This window comes from Balaenoptera physalus (assembly GCF_965194825.1).
Source record: "Balaenoptera physalus genome assembly, chromosome: 6".
NCBI lineage: Eukaryota > Metazoa > Chordata > Mammalia > Artiodactyla > Balaenopteridae > Balaenoptera > Balaenoptera physalus.
Window position 1 is genome coordinate 125,390,615 of NC_138885.1, and position 20,488 is coordinate 125,411,102.

Genomic DNA, 20,488 nt, shown 5'->3' on the forward strand with positions numbered 1-20,488 from the left:
CTTAGAGATAATCATAGCCCAACAGTTGAAGAACAGTATTGCCCTTTTGAAAACCAGATATTGATTTGCTGGAGAAACTGGCATAGAATGTTATAGCTTAGTATTCTGTCACTCAAAGGCACAGCCCAAGCCAAATGACTTTCATTTAAAAACTTTTAGTGTAACAGGTATTTATCATTCATTATTTACTGCATCCTTGATATCTGAACATTGAAATTTAAGAGAAAAAAGTCGATTGTGCTGAAACCACGCAGACTTCAACGCCTCCCCAATTTTGGAAACTTTAGCACACTACTTCCATCCCAACATTGAATTTCAGTGACTAAGCATATCTCTCCCTGAACCTAAAGTAAGGAAAGACTCTGACCTCTACTTTATTCTTGCTGATCAAACAGATACACAAAGAAGGAGTAACACTATTATAATTAAAGCACAGACAAAAATGTAATTTGACAAGTGGCAAGAAACAGCTTTCTAATTAAAACACCATGCAGTCCACAAAATTCTCAAAAACTTCATTCTGATTTTATGCGTAAGTTAAGCATTTTGGAAAGGCATTTCCATTGCAGCGTCAGAAATAAAGGCCTCAAATACTTTGAAGTTAGAGATCTAACTACCAACATTTACACAACTTGATGGGTTACGTGTGATATAAAAATATCTATTGGGGCTCTACTTTCAAATTTGAGTTATAAAATAAAATCCACTTAATTAAACGAGACTTCAAAATTTTCTGTTTCTGCACAAAAGTTAAGAACAGCATACAAAATGTTAGGCAGAAGACAGTTTCTCATAGACCAATAAACTGCACATTTTCATGACCAATCTAAGAGAAAGAAAACCAGTTCTTTGAATAATACATGAAACAGTTTTGAAAGATTTTCCCCAAACAGGAAAGCACAGTAGTAAACTCTAGGTCACACATTTCTTTATTGAAAGCTGAAAACCCAAAACCTCGAATGACAACCTCGTTTCTATAATAACAGTTTAATCAACGGAGGCTGCTTTGCCACAGATACCATACCATTATGATGAGGGTTCTGGGTCTACTCATTTCATCGTCACTTTCCAGAGGCAAAATTTCATGGGATGGTTCCTCCTGGCGTCGTCTACAACTGTGTGGACAGCTCCTCTGGACCACAGAACGAAAAGCTTGAAGCAGAACAATGCTGGCAGAGCAGCCCATCGCTGCATCCTGGAGCCCACAAAATAACTTCTATGTTGATGCTATGTTTGAAAAACAGTGGCTCCTTGTCCCTGAAAACAGCCTACATTGCAGCTGCAGCCAGCGCACTCTCCAATCACTTCCTTGAGCTCTGATCATCTGATCGCTGCCAAATAGCTTGGATGCAGAGATGGGAAAGATTTGATCCACTGAAACTGAACACACTCAGGGATATTAGAGCATTTCGCTCAGAGAGCGTTTCTCAGTTCATTTCAAGAGCATGTCTCCTGTTCATTACAGGAAACTCCTTCCATTCTAGTTTCAGAGGTCTGAGTAAATATATCTTTCCCTCTCAGACACTCAAACAAATCACTCTTTTTCACATTAAACCACTGAAAAATTGACTTCACACTAACATTTTTTTTCTAAGGCAAATGAGTGGCATACAAAGAGTGACATGATGGTTTTAAAATGTTAAAACTTCCAGAAGTAAGTTTTATTAGACACCTTACTAAGTGACTGGGGTTTTACTTATCAGAGCTCGTAAGTTCCAGAAATGAAATGGGCTCATCTGAAACACGCAGTCCGCTGAATCAAAACGATTTATCAAAAGTATGCACGCATTAACCAAACCCGTGTGAGTGACACCAGTGTTCCCCCTGTGATTTCCTCTCAATAGCATGCTTGTTCTGTTCCCACAGCCGCAGTTCTGCAGCCTAATACATTTTTATATTTACACAGGCGGCTTGCAGGGCTGAAAATATCTCTATTACTGAGGTCAGGCAGGGAGCTCCGCCGAGCTGACCTCTTAGAAAAAGCAGCTGTACAGCATTTTCACATCCTATCAATAAGAATTCAAGGCTTCAGGAAGGACTTTGAGGTCTTTGGTAGTTAAGAGACTAGTATTCCCCGACTCCTGTGAGACTAGTCACTTAGGAGGGAACCGGAGAAATGCTTAGAAGTCACGTGACCTGCTTGGACTGGCCTCAAGATCTAATGGTATACTCTAAGAGAATAGGACAGCAGGGGATGCTTGCACCAAAAATATCTCGTGGAAAATAGATTTTGCTTACAAATGAAGAAACTATGAAATCCCCAGTAGGATTTTTCAATGTCGAGATCTTTCTGTTTAGCTAATCCTTTTGTTGTGACTCTCGGAGATTCAAAAATGTTCTCTTTGGTTTCTGGGCTCCGCAGAGCAGAGGGTGTTGCAGGAAGTTTGGAGGTTTGTTTGGCTCTAAGGTGTGACCCCAGTAAAGTGGCTTTCACAGAAGTATCTAGCAGAAGGCTGAATTAGGCATTCATTGCTCCGTAATCTGTCACAACACAGCCTCGTTTTAATTGGTATGTTTGCCAGAGAAGTAAAACATTTTGTTTTCTTTTAAGAGGTACTGGCTGCCAGGAGTTTTTCATCTCCCTATGTTTTGAGCAAACACATTTTAGTGCGGCTGGAAAAAGAAGAAAAAAAATGCTAATGATGCTGGCAAGTCCCTGAACCCCCTCCGGACCTTTGTCAGAGTTCCCGGGTGCTAATCTAAACCATTTTTTTACTCCAAACAACTAGGGCATTTACAGAAGAGAGGTTACAGTTTAGCCTGTCTGGCTTGTGTATTGAATATCTATATAAATGGTGTCCACCAGAGACAAAGCATGGAGTGGGTTGCCATGATTATGAATGTGTCTTTTCCAATAGGATTGCTCCTCGGGGCTCCCTAGATGTCGGTGCTCACCCCCTGTCCACCCACTCCCATAGCCCACGACCTATCGCTCTCCAACCATTCCCTCGGGTTCTGGTCATCTGCTCATGACCGAATAGCTCGAATGCAGCAAGGCACTGACTGGAGGTGCTTCAACACTCCAGCAACTCCTGTGGGGAACAGGAAAGGGGAGGTGGATCCCTCAGTTGCACACCATGGGCTTGGCAGGGAAGAGGCAGTTCGCATCCCAAATTCCTTCCTAGCCACCTCTCGCTAAGTCTGGCTAACCTCTGGGGTGGCTTTTGGAGTCAGATGTTTTGGCAGATGCCAAAGTCTTTGGGGGAAACAAATGATGTGCTTTCTAGCTATTAGAATCCTGCTCTATTCATCGATCCCTGTTCTGCCTCTGAGGAATTCATCCCTGTTATTGATGGACTGCTATTATGGACGGAGTCTCAAAATTCTCTCTCTCTCTCTCTCTCTCTCTTAACTTCCATCATCAAGGAAAGGGAACCTCCAACAATTAGTTTCTTGCGAATTCATTACACACTAGTTACCCAATGGACAAGAGACCGGAAGGATGAAAACCAGAGAATAACAGGTGGACATGCAGTCCAACGTTTTCTTATGAAAATTTTCAAACATGCAGCAAAATTGCAAGAAAGGGATTGGATTCTGAGCTCGAAGTTTGAAATAGTAAATTAAGCTGGAGGTGCGGTAGGGTGGAGGAAGAGATAGAAATCAACCCACAGAGATAAGGGACCTTTTTTCCCTCACGTTTGGCATAGATGTTGACACACAGGAAATATTACAAAAGGAAGAATCAACTCCCCACAGGTGTCTGCCATTTTCTTTTAAGTATTAATAAAATGAATCATTAATTTGGCCTTCAAGCATTAAATGTGCACCCAACACTTGCTGATAGCAGTTATGTTATCTTAGAAAACAAACATGCATTCAGATGTAAATATTGTAATTGAGAAACGAAGTACACATGTTTCCTTCCCTTCTTCCCAAAGTCCAAGTGAAATGACAACAAAGCAGCATAAAGGGGAATATATTAATTACAGTGAGAAAGTTGGGGGCGAGATGGATCTTCGAGCAGATGAGAGTTTTCAGAGTTTCTCTGAAAGATGAAAAGTGAATATGGTCACATTGATCAATAACCAAAAATGAAGGATGAATAACAACTTCCAGGGCAGGAGAAGGCCGTAGAAAGAGGAGCCACAGTTCTCAACAGAGCCCTGGAGGGGGGCCTCCAAGCTCGAGGAAAGTAGGCACTGGGTGTGAGAGAGTAGCTAATGGACCCTACCCCTCACCCCAGCAGACAGAACTTTAGAGCACAGTAGCTCTCTGCAGAAGGGCAAACGATTCCAGAATAAGTAGCCCAGGTGTCAGCTCCCCTCGGCCGGTGGAGGTGGGCATGTCTACAGCCTGCCCGCCTGGCTCACACACACTCTGAAGAAAAGATGGCAATGGGCACACCTGTCAGCTTGAGAGCTGAGAGTCAGGTATCAGTCTGAACCTAGTGAAGAAGGGGGCCTCTAGGACTTTTCTCCCTGTTCCCAGAGCTGGAGGGCAGAGCACTCAGGCTACCCAAACTAAGTAGAACCCTCCTTATATTTGGATTTATTCGTAGAGGAACTGACAGTGTATGTACTGAGCAACACGGTCCAAGTCTAACTGATCCCAGTGGCAGCCTGGAGGAAGAGGCGGCAGCAGAAGGCAGTAGAAAGGCTCCCCGTGAGCTGCAGAGTCAGACACACTCCTGCTCAGTCGAGCCTCTGCCACCCATAAGCTGTGTGATCTCGAGCAAGTCGTTTAACCTCTCTGAGCCTCGAGAGTATTATCAGGCGGATTATCTCCGCTGTAACATGGAGATAATCCTTTACACCTGTTAGGATGTCGGCGGGAGGAGAGTACCTGAAAAGACCGATAGAGAGGGACTTCCCCATGGCGCAGTGGTTACGACTCTGCGCTCCCAATGCAGGGGGCCTGGGTTCGATCCCTGGTCAGGGAACTAGATCCCACATGCATGCTGCAACTAAGAGTTCGCATGCCACAACTAAGGAGCCGGCGAGCTGCAACTAAGGAGCCCGCCTGCCGCAATGAAGACCCGGTGCAACCAAATAAATAAATAAAAAGACCAAGAGAGAGCCTGGCCCATAATCATCATTCACTGAGCAAGTGTGAGACTATCTCTGCTGATGGGGAGAGTGAAAGCTCGGTCTCCTCCCCAAAGCCTCCAGGTTCGGCTTAAACATGACACTGCCCCAAAGAAGCCTCTCCTGACAGACCTCGTCTCACAGCCCGAGGTAATAAGGAAGCGCAGTCCTTATTACTGCACCCTGTGGGCTTCCTTCCTAACACATAAGCTGAAATCACATTCTGATGGATTTCATTTTTAAGAGCTGTTGTCCCCTCTCCCTAAGAGCTGGGATTGTGCTTCGTTCACTCTAGGCCCTATGTAACCATGCGGTAGATGCTCAGTGAGTAATAATAATAGTAATAACAATAATGATACTTATAATAAAGCAAGCCCTTCCATAGCACTTCTTATGTGCCAGGCACAGTTCTCCTTAATATTTACACATACTGATTCATTTACATCTCCATTATGAGGCCGTGCTCTGATCACCCCCATTTTACAGTTGAGGAAACCGAGGCACAGAGAAATTAAGTGACTTACTCCTAGACTCACAGCTATTTAAGTGGCAGAGCCAGAATTTGAATTGAGCTGGTCTGGCCACAGGGTCTAAAGCTTTTTAAAACCAATTCTGAAAGCCAAATATATGCCAAGTAAACCTTGTATCTTCCAAAGGTGGATTTATACCAGAAAAACATTTGGCACATGGCAAGGTGGAGGGATGCAACCCTGGAACATCCCCCGTGAGAGCTGGTTTGTCCTTCAGAGGAAAATTTGTGATGTCTCCTTGGATCACAGTTTCAGAAGGCAGCTAGTAGTGTTAGCAAGCCGTTTGAGGTGATAATTTAAATTGCATTTTAAAACATTTGAAAATGTAATCAATTTGATAAGATAATTTTTAAAAAGATGTGTTGTGTTTACTATGTGAAGCATCCATTGGCAGAAATGACTCACTTGTCGAAACTGGCTCTGAAAGCACATAGTTCGAATACGGAATCGTGATTGGCTTGCTTTGTAACTCCTTGATGCAACATCTGTCCTTACATACAAAGATGCTGGTTAACACCGAAATGCCCCAAGAGGCTACTCTGGGTCCAACAAGAATGAAGCCATCACCCTAGGACACCCTTTGAGTCTGGACATGGCTCCAGGAAGAAGCCTGCTGCCACTCCCCCTGGAATCCATTGGAAGCTGACAGCCTGAACACCTTGCTGTTCACAGGGGACCAGCCACCTGCTTTTCTGGGCCAGCATGAGAATTTGGTGGGGACGCTGAAGTTGGTGGAGTGGAACTTCCCCCAGTCTTTGGTGCCCCCTCCTTCACCACCAGCACTATTCTACACAGAGTTGCGTGATGGAAAGAAACTGGAGATCAAGGTAGAAACTTCCACCCACTTCTTTAAGTTGGAGCACAGCCTTTCCATGGGAACTCAGTGCTTTGTGGAGTGAATCAATCAGAGTGAATCAATCAATCAATATGTAATGAAAACAAACTTCTCCTCCTCTTCCTCAGCATTATCACTCTCAAGGTCTGAATCCTGCTGGGCTGCTTTGCAAATTTTCCAGAGGCTCAGCAATTGTTCCCAAGTGAAAGTGACCCCAAAGGGGGAGAACCCTCATAGATTAAAAGCAACTGGGGCTTTAACCCCAAGCTGAATAAAACCAGGTCACGGACCTGGCCACTTTCCCAGGGCAGGGATTAGAGTGAATCTTTTAACTTGTCTGTTTCCAGATGGGTAAGTCCCCTCAGGTATATAAACTCAATTAAATGGATAGGAGGGAGTCGATCCGTGCTTTCTTAGCTAAAAAGTGGAAAACACAACCCAGCGAAGTGACTCTCCCTGAGGCCCAGTTGCTCTTTATCAACTTGCATCTTTGCCTCTCCTGGTGCTACTCCTACTCAAGAGCTTGGGACTTAAGTCTATTTTGATAGTAACCATGACCTCTTTTTCCCCATCTGTGATTCGTAGAGTTCCCTTCTTTCAGCTTCTCTCTCTTCATTTTCACTTAATTATAGTGGCCTCCTCTTTACAGGCATCTTTCGCACTTGCTGACATTTATTGAGTTGTACAGTTAATCACTTTGGAAACAGGCACACTGTTCGTTCATTTAAGAAATCCAGGTGCTGCTGCCAAGCTCTTCTTTGTCTTCATGTCCCTCCTTTTGGCACCAGTCCGGCTTCAAAGCAGATTACTCTTTGGTTGGTACATTCAGATGCATCAGAAAATGATCCTTCATCCCTCTCTAGGGTGGCTTCCTCATCAGCAGCTTCCTGCAGAATGCGTGCATAAGGTCAATGTTCCATTAATATCATACCTTACATTTCTCAGGCTTCTATGTTTGACTGAACTCTTGTCAGGTCAGAATAAATCTTTCTTATTCTTAGTAGAAGACGGTATAGTGTAGCAGTATGGCAAAGGCTCAGGAAGCAGATTGCCAAATTTAAATCCCTGTTGAGATACTTGCTACCTTTGTGACTTACAGCAAAAATTTTAAACATCAGTTTCATCATCTGTTAGATGAATGAGTACTCATGAGGATCTAATCACCATGTCAGTGCCTGGCACAGGGCCAGACTCATGGTAAGTAAGTATTCAATACATGCGAGTTGGTTATTACTAGATGAGAGAAGGTCTAAGGATTTCAAACATTGCTTGCTTTTCCCCTGTCCCTTTTACAAGTGGTATTTTAAAAAAATCTCTGGACTCTTTCTTGTTGAGTGACACATGATGTTCCCTGGGTGATGGAGGAATGGGGGTATTGGGCATGCCTCCTCCGTGCTTTGAAGTTAGCTCCCATGGTAACATGAGACAAGTTCCATAACCCCTTCCCGGTCCTTTTCCATGAATAAACACATTTGAAATAATATAATAATACCTCACTTACCCAGAGGGCACTCATTTTGCAACCTCAACTATTCTGATCACAGCCAAGCCCCGGGAAGCAAGAGAAACAACCTCTGCAGGGCCAGAAAGAGACAGCACCCGATTCATTAATCTGGGAAGCTTACAGGAGTGGTTTAGAGGAGGGGTCTTCATACATTTACCATTTACAGCCACCTTCGACAGGATTCCAAAGAGGCTGCTGAACTAAGCTTGCAACAGCCTTTGACCAGAGAAGCACTATGATTCTGACTTGCCTTGGTCCAGTGGGAATAGGGCCCAGCCACTTAGAACTGGAAGGATGTCCCTGATGAGGGATGGAGTGCTGACAGCCTCTCGCTTCTTCAGAGGGTTGCGGTGGTCCCAGCAATTAAACCAGAGTGCTACCGAGACCCACGCCACTAGATGGGGTTGCGGACTGTGCATCTGGGGCAAAGATGAGGGTTCGTGGTTCTAGCTTGGTACCTGGGAAGTGATTCAAAGTCTGAATCCTCTGAACCTGATTTTCCTCAATTTTACAACGGAACTAAGATGACCTCTTTTGCAGAGTTATTATAACAAAAGACATGCTATGTAGAAAACACTGGCATAGATGGTAGATCTTATCACTCTTTTACCTGCATTATTAATAAAACTATTATGTTTATTATCATTATTATTCCAAGAAAGTGCCAAAGAGGGTAAGTAACAGTCCTGTAAGTCAAGGTTCAACGCTAATACAGTCACATGTAAACACACAAACAAAAGAGACAGCCTTGGCACTAGAATGAATTGGCAAGGTCAAGAGTGAGGTGAGGCAGGAAGCGTCCTTGGCTCCTTTTCACCAGCTAGTGAGCCCAGGGTACATGCCTCAGTCCAACTAACTTAAAGGTACAAGCACCCACAAAAGGAAGGGCTGACAAAATAGACTGACAAAAATAAAGGAAATCAGTATCCCTAGTATCTGGGGCTATAAACATCCTAAAGGTCGTAAACTGTACAGTGTTTTAGTCCAGGACAATAATGAGAGCTCACAGTAATGACACTGATGCATCAGGAAAAGTCAAATTATGTCCCGTGGCGACAGCTTCAGAAGGAAGAGAAACCTGTGAAACATGCGAGATAAACTTCCACCAGCGACTGCTTTTAGTTTTTAAAAGTTTATGATTAAATGGGGTCAATTGTGTGATCTTCACAAGTTAGCTACGTAAAAAATGTTCTCAGCGGAGGCTGGATCAATGAGCTATTAACTGTACTTTCAGTACTTGTTCTATTTTATTTTCTGTGTTCATTTCTTACCCCCTTTGAATTATGGCAGGAATTAGCCACCCACGTCCTAAACATTCCAAGTTAAACCTCATTTACAATAATCATGAATTGCTTTCCAAACGTGAAAATGGCAGTCTTTTAAGTCATTTACAAATGTGCTTTCCAAACCAATTCGAGAGCTGAAAAGGATGGTGTCAACCTGAGCAAATCTCAACTCTACATCCTTTGCCAGGACTCAGGGGAGCAGCCCAACATATAATTTTAGAATTGGTGCAAAGCACCCAGCTCAGGCTGTTGAAAGGAAACGAGGACAAAGCAAGGTTTAAACCCAGCAGGAGTAGGAGGGGCGGAGCTATATTCAAAAGATTAGCTTGATAAGATAACGTTCAGCTTCTCTTTAAACCCTAAACTACAGGATGTGGATTCTTCAAGTTTGTGTTCCTATTATCTCCAGTTTCTGCTACTGACAAATGAAGCTACTGCAGTTCTGCAGGGTGACTTGGGTACCCTGCATTCCAGTGGGATGTGACGGGAACAGCAGTGGATGGGGTTTGGGCTCCGACACTAATTAAGACTTCAGACAGTCCTTGTTACTTCTCTCTCTCTTTATCTAAGTTTGCTTGTCCATAAAGTTAGAGGGTTAGAATAGATAATCTCAGGTTCCTTCTACATCTGGGGTCTAAAAGTTTTCTCCAACTGCGGATTCACAAAAACCAATAACACATGTCTGGGCTTTGGGGTCAGTCACATGTAAACACACAAACAAAAGAGGGGGAGATAGAAAGAGTTGTTGCTGGTATCTCCCACATTCCCCCTGCCAATATTTTTTTAAAAGGCTACAGTGAATCACAAGCAATGTTGAAAAAGTGGTAGAAGCACTCTGAAGAGTGAGGGGGAAGAGGAAAACATTGGAAATGATGTAGTGGGTGGAGGTCCAACTAAACCCATTTCCTTGTTTTGGTGAGCAAGTCGTTTGGCAAGTCAGAAGCCAGCAGGACTTTATCCTACCTGCTCCTACCCTGATCCAACCCAATAGCCAGAATAATCACCACAATGAGCTCTAATACGTACACAGCAACGCCCTATGAAGTGGGAGCAAGCTGATGGGATGGGAACGGTTAAGACTTGGTTGGCTTTTCTCCAGAGGTATGATCATTTTGGTGTCCCACAGATCTGAGTTTGTCACTACCTGTATTTGTGACCCTGAGCAAACAACCTTTTGAACTTCGTTTCCATTTCAGTGAAATGGGGGTGATGACGGCGTATCCCTACCTTATATGATGAGAAGGAGTGAGTGAGATCATCCAAATGAAGCACTTAACACACTCAACACCGTGCCTGGGACGGAGTAAGGACCCCATAAATAGAGAGCCTTTGCTATTTATGAACTCAACTCGGGGACTTCCAGAGCTGACAGCTACACACCCAGTGAGGCAGGGTGCCTCTCACTGCTGGGTGACATTAGAGTCATGGAGAAACAGAAAACCTCCTCTAGCTGGAGAAATCTCTGGGCTCGCAGCATTTTAGAAGAGAAGAATGCAAGACAGAATACAGGATGTTCATGTTTACCCTTTAGGCAAAGTATTACCATCCTGTTTTCTACTCAGGAGCAGAAAGGAACAGGAGCAAGACACATTTCAGGGAACTGAATTCTGACTACGGGACAGTCTCTCCCTCCCTCCCCTTCGCCCGCGCCGACCCCTACCCAACAAGGACACAGGAGCCCTGCCCTGCACCGAGGAGGGGGCTACAAAAGCCCTGCCCAGCCTGTGGCCAGCTTAACATCAGCCTAGACTACACAGTCCTTATTGGAGCCGGAAGCAGCCCGGCAGGTGGCCGAGCTGCCAGAGAACAAAGCTGCAGTGCCGACGGCGATTTTCCTCAGGGCCGCTGGATTCCGTGAGGCTGAGATCCCAGCCTCCACGCTGCTATGCTTCTACTCTGAAAAACCCTGAAACCTGGCCATACAAGAATTTCCCAAGTTCAACTGCCTGTGCCCTTAGGTCTTTAGAAGTGTATGTGTGATCAGGATAGGATTCTATGACATTCCTCAAAGGCAATGCCAAATATCTCAGTGCAAATCTTAATAAAGATTTAATGTGCACCCAACCAAGGGATGAAGAGAAGGAATTTCCTATGAACATATTTTGGCTTTTAAAGCAGTCTGTCACTACACATTTATGAATAAGGATGTAGCGTTTCAGATCACTTTGTAATTCATTTAATATATCAAATTTCTTTTGAAAGGAATAGCCTAACAATTTATATGATGACCACCTTTGTAGGAGGTAATGGGGCTATAAGCTTAGGAAGCAAGTTTAACTTGTCATCAGAGGCAGTACTGTCTAGTATATGTGCTGGGTGTGGAGGACTCTGCAGACCTTCAGCCTGGTTTTGAAAGTCTGGTCTGTGTCTTCCTAGCTTGAAAATCTTCAGCAACTCACGTAACTCTTCTTCACTTTCAGATCCACCTCAGAGGACTGCTGTGAGAATTAATAGAGATAATGCATGTAAAAGTACATACGTGATATGTTAACAGCTGTTTTGGAACGGTGCTACAAGGTCACATCACCTGGTATTGATGTACAGCCGTGGTTTCAGATTTCTACCTATTTCCGTGCAAAGGTGGACCTACCCACCTGTGACAAACTCTGTGTGAGATGGTGTGTGATCGGGAGGGCCCTTGGAATACTACTTTTAGTTATGACAGGAAGTGCACGTTGGTACACTGGTGATGAAAACATGGTTAACTGCGTGAATCTTAGTAAATTCATCATTTTCAGGATGTGGAAAGTGACCATGGCTGCATTTTTAACTTTTTTTGGTGTTTTGTTTTTTTTTTTTTTTACAGGAAAAGGTATTGCATATGAGGGAAGGTTTTTAAGTATGCATTGCTCACACCTGTGGCCATCAACTTGCTTTAGCATGAAAAGGACACTACTGATTTTCAAAATTCAATTTTGACAAAAACCAAGTCTGTTTAGATGAGGTGCACTTGTACGTGGCGTAGTTGTTCTTAGGCCTTTTAGCCAGTTTTGTAATTGATTCTATCTGTTTCACTGGAATTGATTGTGGGATCATTTGAGTCAATGGGTAAGTTGTCCCATAAAAATAAAAGGCTGGGCCATTACTTGGCTTAACCATTTCTCTTTCAATAAAATTCTTGCTTAAGTCTTTTGTACCAAACTGCTCACATCTTCCAGCCCTTAAGATAAATTTCTCTTAGGTCCTCTACCCACTCCAGCAAGCACCCCATCTCTCTCCTCTCCATTCCAGCCCCACATGGTAAAAGCTCACGCTACAGCTGGGGGTCAGATGCAGTGGGACCTGGTGGTCACCAGGGGTGGGGACGGGGGCGAAAGAGGTGAAGCTGCCCGGTGCGACACAGAATATCAGAACTAAATCAGCAGCAAATAAATCCTAAAGACAAGGCATCCATCAAAACTTAAGGGGACCGGTAAACATGAATCAGATCACAGTGGTTTACAGGCTGGCATGTGGGGTCTGATGCCAGCGTCCGAGTCCTGGCTCCGCCATGGATCATCTATGTGACGATGGATAAGGGACTTCACGTCTCGGTGTCTCATCTGTAAACTGAGGAAAGTAAGTGTGGTAACAGTTACAGTGGCCATATAATTGACCGTCCAAACCAGGACCCTTTTAGAGGGTGCTATTAATAGTGATGCCAAGACATTAGGCATAAATAGGGGCTATGCACAGACAAAATCGGATGCACGGTCACCTTGGTAATAATTTCTAACGTGTATGATTGCTAGGAAAATCAAATAAGGTAAAAAAAAATCAGATAAGGTAATCCATGTGAAATCATTTCGGCGGGTGTTTGGTATAATAGTGTCAATAAGTGTTAGTAACATGAGCAGGACTTAAGGGTCGAGGGGTCCAGTTTGAAAAGCATGACAACAAGTGCTGAGCAGCTTTCAACGTTGGTTCTTCATGGAGGTGGCTGGCTTGCAAGGATAGTAAATTTCAGGCTGGCAGGGGCTGTGGGCTCCAGACATCAGGCTGGAGGAGGGGTAGGAACAAGGTCTGAGGCTTCATTAGTCATGCTGACTGAGCTTAGGGGCAGGTGAAGGAAAGAAAAGAGTTCCAACTTAGCATTCATGTGGCCTCCCAAGAACCAGATTTCCTCTATACCTGGGATCCCTAAATCCTCACTTCTACCTTCAAAATCTACTCCAACCCCCCAAAGGCCTATTTCCACATTTCCATCTAGATATTCTGTGCCCTGCCAAGTTCAACATTGCCTTTGGGCTTTGTTTCTGAGTCACCTCTGCCTTGCAACTGTCCTGTTTTTTTTTAATTTTATTTTTTATTTTATATTGGAGTATAGTTGATTCACAATGTGTTGGTTTCAGGTGTACAGCAAAGCGAATCAGTTATACATATACATATACCCATTCTATTTCAGATTCTTTTCCCATATAGGTTATTATAGAATGTTGAGTAGAGTTCCCCGCACTATACAGTAGGCCCTTGTTGATTATCTATTTTATATGTAGTAGTGATCCTCTTGGTTTTAATGGCTGTGCCATTGTTCCTCAGACTTTGGGGTAATCTTTGCTGCCTCCTTCTTCACGGTCATCCACGTGCAACGGGCAACAAGTCCAGCTCACAGGCGCTGCTGATGGAGGACAGGAGGACAGGAATCAGACAGCAGCCTGTGTTGGGAATACACGCGAAACCCAGGCGTGATGACGCAGGTGGCTAATCTCAAGAACAGTGAGCCCGAGAATTGAAGTCCAGAACTCCCAGCAAGCCAAGGAGGACCAGAGTAGAATCCAGAAAGAAAGCCATTACCAGACATGCAATGTGATCCAAAGCCATGAGAGGATTTTAGATCTGGAGACAGATTCCCAGAGGCAAGACCGGGGTCCAAAAGAGAGTGGAGAACCCAAGGGGGCTCCAGAAGAGCAAGCAGGATGTGGGTGTGTAGGCTTGGGGATATGAACAACATTCTGCGGAACAAACACGTGTCTCTCCAGCTATCCCTTGTCTGTGTTTCCCCCAATATAGGTTCCAAAATCTGTGAAGGTCTGTACCCTCAGATCTCCCAGGGACTTGTGAACATAGTTGCATGTTTCAATTCCTAGCGCCACCCAACCCCAACTCTAGTTCTTATTACTTGCAATCTCATGGTATTCCAAGAGCCAGACACTGATGATTTAAAAATGGCAATCAAAAAATAAATGGCAATCTATTTCCAATTTCCAATTAGAGTTACATGTTACATGAGTTATAAGTTTTCTATGTATTTTCTTAATATTTTGCTTCTCTTACTGCTTGTCTGTGAGTCAGCACGAGCAGATGAATGAAAATGAATGAACAAGTGGTAAACGAACTTACTAAAATCATTCGGAAGCATCTGGTTTTACTTGGCTCAGCACCTTGGTGTTATTTGTACTATTGTTGTTCTTTTAAAATGTTTAGTCACATCCTGCCTACATTCTCCCTAGCATCAGAAGCAAGGACCATCTCTGTGCACTCGCCAGCATCTTTCTCCATCCATCGTTCCCCTCCCCCTCTACTGGCTCCTTCCCCTCAGCAGCATGAAAGCTTCTCCCACATACTATATAAACAAACTAAAATAAAACCTCTTTCAACCCTGAAATTTCTACGGCTACCGCACTCTCTCGCCTTCCCACACAGGCTAACAACTGGAAAGCATCATCTAAAGACCCTATTTCTTTCCTTCCTCTTTTCCCATTCATTCTTAACCCCCCCGGCACTCACTTCATTGAACTCTCTTCACCAAAGGGTCACCAGTCAGCCCAGCCATGTGATTTCTAGATGGAAAAAAGATTGTTGACATCCTTCAATGGACTTTTTCCCTTACAAAACTGGTCTTGAAGTATCACTCATAGCATGAAATTTCACATGCACACCTTCAAGGTTGCTTCTACATGGTTATCCCAGGGAGCAGGTTCAGCTTAATGAGGTGTTAATATGTCAACTTTCCTTCCTCCCTCCCTCCTTTCCTTCCTAATAAGCATGGAAAGAAGAAAGGAAGGAAGGGAGGGAGGGAAGAAAGGAAAGGAAGAAGTTTTCTCCATTTAATGAATATTCACTAAAGGTGAGTCTGTGCCAGGTACTGTCCCAGGCTCAGGCGATAGAGCGGTGAACACGGACATGAGAGCTCTTGCCCCTCGGGGCTCACATTCTGATGTCAGTCTCAAATAAAATATGATTTCCTCTTAGGAAAAGCTTACCCGTAAATACCATAATGGTGTTTAGGATTCTCTAGCCTAAAATGAGCACTGCCTGGTGTAATGTCCATAATTTCAGAGGAGAAAAATTAAGCCCAAAGAAGCAACTTTTCCCAGGTCTCCAACCTGATAGTTACAACCTGACAATACTCAGCAGTAAATATTAGAATGTATTTTATTGCATGCCAAGTGCTTGGAAAAACTCAGCGATGGAGTGAAAGCTTTATTATGTGTGATGTAACAAGTTCCCTCTGATGGCTCTTCAGAACGCATCCTGCTTGGCGTCACAAGGTGCTGATGCAGTTACTGTTAAATTGGCAAATGACCTTAAATTAGAAAACTACGGTCTATCAAAGGGTAAGAAAATGTGACTTTTCATATCATACAATTTATATGCAAAAATACTGCTGGCCCCAAGGAACTGATGCATGGTGAGTCTTCTGAAGCTACAAAAATTATGTCCTATTATTTATAAAAAAAGTCCTGGGATCACTCAAGCTATACACACACACATACACACACACACAATTACTAGCTTCACAGGTCATGCTTCAGTCTCATTGCTGCAGTTTCTAATGGTTCGTGGGTCTGGTTTCTAAAAACACAAGGAAAGAATCATGGCCTCTGAGGAACTCTTAGTGTTTGGAAATATATATTCTGCTTATTACAGTCATGAATGGAATTGTGCTTTCCGTGTATGGAAGACCAAAAGGTAAATGCTTTAACAGGGCAAGAAACATCCCACTTTATTCCTCCTCTCTCTTCTTTATTCTTTATTTTGGTAAGAATGCTCAACATGAGATCTACCCTTCTAATTAATGTTTAAGTGCACAGTACGGTATTGTTACCTATGGGCACAATGCAGTACAGCAAATCTTGAGAACCTACTCACCTTACAGAACTGAACTTCATACCCATTGATTAGCAACCCCTCTTTCCTCCTCCCCACTTAAAAAAAAAAACAGATGTATTTTTTAGAGTGACCAAGCCCACTTTTAAACTGTTTTGCTTTGAGCACTTCCTCTTCACAGCTCATGGAAAGTAATACCGCCAATTCTGCTAGGAGGCCAACAGAATTTCAACACAGTCACCACATCTGGAGGGTGTCTTTGCCAAAAGTAGGGCAGGATGAAGGGACTGGAATGTGAGTCCATGTGCCAGCCATGGCCTCTCTGCATTTCCTTTAGAGAAGGGGGCTTCGGAACAATGCTCTAGCTGTTCCTAGAAAGAAAAGCAGTTACTAGAAAGTGATGTGTTAATTTGGCACTGAAGGAGTTAACCTACTGAACCGGTTTAGTGCTGTTTCCTGCCAGCAGTGGGGAGCCAAAGATTATTATGAGAAGGGCATCTTATCAGCATTTTCATTTTTAAATTTTTTAAAAACTTTTTATTTTATATTGGAGTATAGTTGATTAACAATGTTGTGTTAGTTTCGGGTGTACGGCAAAGTGATTCAATTATACATATATATGTATCTATTCTTTTACAAATTCTTTTCCCGTTTAGGTTGTTACATAATATTGAGCAGAGTCCCCTGGGCTACACAACAGGACCTTGGTTGCCATCCATTTTAAATACGGCAGTGTGTACATGTCAATCCCAAACTCCCTAACTATCTCTTTCACCCACCCTTCCCGTCTGGTAACCATAAGTTCGTTCTCTAAGTCTGTGAGTCTTAACAGCATTTTTAAATGATTAGCTTTAAAGTTACTGGTTAGCTAATAATAGTAGAAGTAATAATAGTAGTCGTTTCGGCAATCTTTCAGGGTATATGTATTTAGCAACAGGTATGCAGAAGGCAAGAGCAGGTGCTGGGGATGTTGGTAAGCCACGGGCAGGGCTTACCAGAGGTGTGCAATGGTATACAACAAAGCACCTAAAATCGAGTTGTATTCAAGTATTGGGTTGGCCAAAAAGTTCATTCGGGTTTTTTCTGTAACAAATGAAAACCCCGAATGAACTTTTTGGCCAACCCAATACTATGGAAGGTCAGAGAGGGGCAGTTAATTCGGCCAGGACAGTTAGATATGGTTTCTTTAGAGGCTAAAAGATTGAAGCGGCATTATGAAGTATGGTTAAATGACGTTTGGGAAGTAAAGTGCGGAAAAGGGTTTCAATCATGAACTGCTGTGCCCCTCTTGAAGGCATCCCACTTATGCAGACGGATGCACTTCTCGGCCTGAGGCTGAAATCTCTTCCTATAAGCACTGCCCCCTGGTGTCCACTGTGAGAAGAGGCCTCAAGTGCAAACATTCGTCCTCCTTGCCCTATTGCTCTATAAGAATGACCAAAGTGTCATCCTCAGCATCGTTTCTTCAAGTTTCATCCCTAAGTGGCACAATGAATAAAGGTGAGCTCTGACCAGGAACTGCAATAATAACAATAACGATAACCACACGCAAAGCTTTCTCAATGAGTTTACGCAGAAATAAATCTGCTTCTTCTTAGGGCCCTTTATTGACAGACGTGAAAGAGAATTACTTCCATTTACTTCTTCGGCCTTAGTGGCTGAGATTTGGTCAACTGTTCAGCTCTCTTTAACTGGCGAGTAGACTGAGATACAGAAAGTGTTTTAGTGACTGCTTATCACAGTGTGACAACAGCTGGGCCATGCCTCAAGGAGTTGGTCATCGGCTTAGGCAGACAGAAAGATGCATCCACATATGCAGAAGGAAAGGAATCAGTAGATAGCCTCTCATTACCCACAGCTCCCAGGAAGGGCCTAGAGTATTGTTAGATGCTCAGAACACACTGAAGAGCCGGTAAGAACAATATCAGTGCAGACTGCCCTGCGGTGGACAGGTAAGAACCCACGAATGAGCAGGGAAAGTTTTAGAAGGTGACAAATGGCATCTCTAATTAAGAATGGAAAGGAATTTCAGGAGGTTACAGTTACAGTTTGGAGTTGGAATTTGGAGTAAATATCCTCAAGGACAGTTTGAGCTTTCTGAGGGTGGGAGGTGGGCCTTTGTTCCACCATTCCACCAGAAGATGGATCTTAGCAGCAGAATTATCTCTGGCAGTGCAACGCTCTCAATTAGAATCAGAGTAAAGACACACAATCCTGAAGTCATGCTTTACTGATTTCATTGACTTCACGTTTAATCAAATGAACCTTTTGTTCAAAAAACACATATCCAAAGCACAGACACACTCTCCGTTTATTTTAGTTTCAAATAAAATGTTTTATCTAAAAGCAGTCCTGTTCCAAATTTTATGGAGTGGCGTCAATGGTATTTCATTAGCATCCTTGATCCCTGATGACCTTCCTTCTCTGCTAAAACTACAAGAAATATTGTCTTTAAAGTTCTATGATATGCATTTATCCTGATAATATAAGGTCAATGACTTCCAAGCCACTTTGGGGAGAAAAGCCAGGTTTTTTCCTGTGAAATGTTCAAAGGCAACTAGAGACTTATATCTGCTCCTCAGGTCTAATCATAACAGAGCCCACTGTTAAGTTTGGTAAGTCTTTGGAAAGTAAATATTAGAATGACAAAACCAAGCAGTTATTTGATAATCCTAAAACTGATGACAACTAACATTTCTTGAACATGTCTTATTCACTTAGCATTTTCTTATTTAATCTGTGATGTAAGCATATGATTATCTCTTGTAGTGGGTTTAATGTGGCGTTCAAAAAGATACATCCACATCCTAATCCCTGGAACTGGCAAATGTAACCTTATTTGGGAAAAGACTCTTCGCAGATGTAATTAAGTTAAGGATTTTAAGATGAGATCACCTTGGATTATCTGTGTGGGTCCTAAATCAACTGATAAGTGTCCTTATGAAAGACAGAAGAGGGGAAGACACAAAAAGAAGAGAAGGCAATGTGAAGATGGATCAGGGATTGGAGTTTTTTGCAGCCACAAGCCAAGGAATGCCTGGAGCCACCAGAAACTGAAAGAAGCAAGGAAAGATCTGCCCTGAGAACCTTCAGAGGGAGGACAGACCTGCTGACTACTAGATTTGCTGACTACTCCTGGCCTGTGAGAAATGTCTGGTGTTGTAAGCTGCCCGTTTGTGGTAATTGGTTATGGTAGCTCTGGGACACTAACGCATCCCTATTTTAAAGTTGAGAAACCTGAAGCTCAGAGAGGTCAAATAACTTCTCAGGGCCACATGGCTAGCATTAATATATGGTAGAGCCATGTTTGAACTTATCTTTCTGACTCAAAAGTCTGGGCTAAAAAAAAAAAAAAAAATCTGGGCTTTAAGCATAAAGCCACAGGCCTGGTTTAACAGTCTAGAAAGCATTTGTTTTCCTAAGAAAAAACCAAGAATGACGAGAGTGTTGACGCAGAGTTTCAGGGCAGCCTTTCCAGCAGCTTCCTGCCTTCAGAATCAATTGTTTGCATTAAAAGAGCCATTAGGGTCTGTTCATCAGCAATTCAGTCCATGTGTGGCCCTGCTTCCCGACTCAGGGATAAAGCCGCTCTACACTTGGCCCCCAAAGTAGCAATCCTGGCCTTGCTTTATTTCTCTAATCATATATATAATCATCTTTAAGCATGCTGGGCAATAATACAATGGAGAATGAACATTAAATGCAATCTATAAAGAGCCTGAAATCAATCAAGCCCTTCATGAAACTAATTTTAGAAAAGAGGTCATTAGATATATTAGAATCAGTTCAGAAGTGAATTGAGAAATGGGATCTCATGTTCTCTTTAGAAAAAACTTTTTTTCAAGAGATAGAATTATTACCTTACACCAAAGGAGGACAGCACCACAAAAAAACTACAAGTGTCTACTAGTCAAAGCAATGATTTTATGCTCCAAGGAGAATAGGCCACCATAGCTGTTCCCCCACATGGAGAACATCTAACAGCATTCCATTCTCCAAAGGCCACCAGGCCAGCTCTCAGTGACACAAGAACATGATTTCAATAACTGGTGAATTCAGTGGAGGAAAAAGTCTTTAAAACATGCCAAGTTCTGGCAATTCCAGCTGGACCTTTACGAGAGCAGTGCTGATTGAATATTAGTTACTCAGGTACCACCATCTTTATTTTTGCCAAATGGTTGAATCACCTGCTCATATACCTAACAAAACCCTTTGAATCAATGACTTAATTTCTTTCCATAAACTTATTTTAAATTGACCATTAACAGAATATTTGG

General features: G+C 43.0%; 1 protein-coding gene across 7 annotated transcripts in view; it reads right to left on the minus strand.

Annotated features, from left to right (window-relative positions):
- DOCK10 (dedicator of cytokinesis 10) overlaps positions 1-20,488 on the minus strand; it is a 281,723-nt gene that overhangs the window by 208,920 nt on the left and 52,315 nt on the right. For 5 of the 7 annotated variants that reach the window (XR_014264570.1, XM_082464593.1, XM_082464597.1 and 2 more), the window contains exon 2: positions 1,025-7,279. The exons of the other annotated variants lie outside the window; for them this stretch is intronic. Coding sequence is in view for 4 of the 5 variants with exons in the window: in XM_082464593.1 (XP_082320719.1) it covers positions 1,025-1,186 (162 nt within the window). In the remaining variant the exon portion in view is untranslated. The remainder of the gene's footprint in view (positions 1-1,024; positions 7,280-20,488) is intronic. 7 annotated transcript variants of the gene reach the window in all.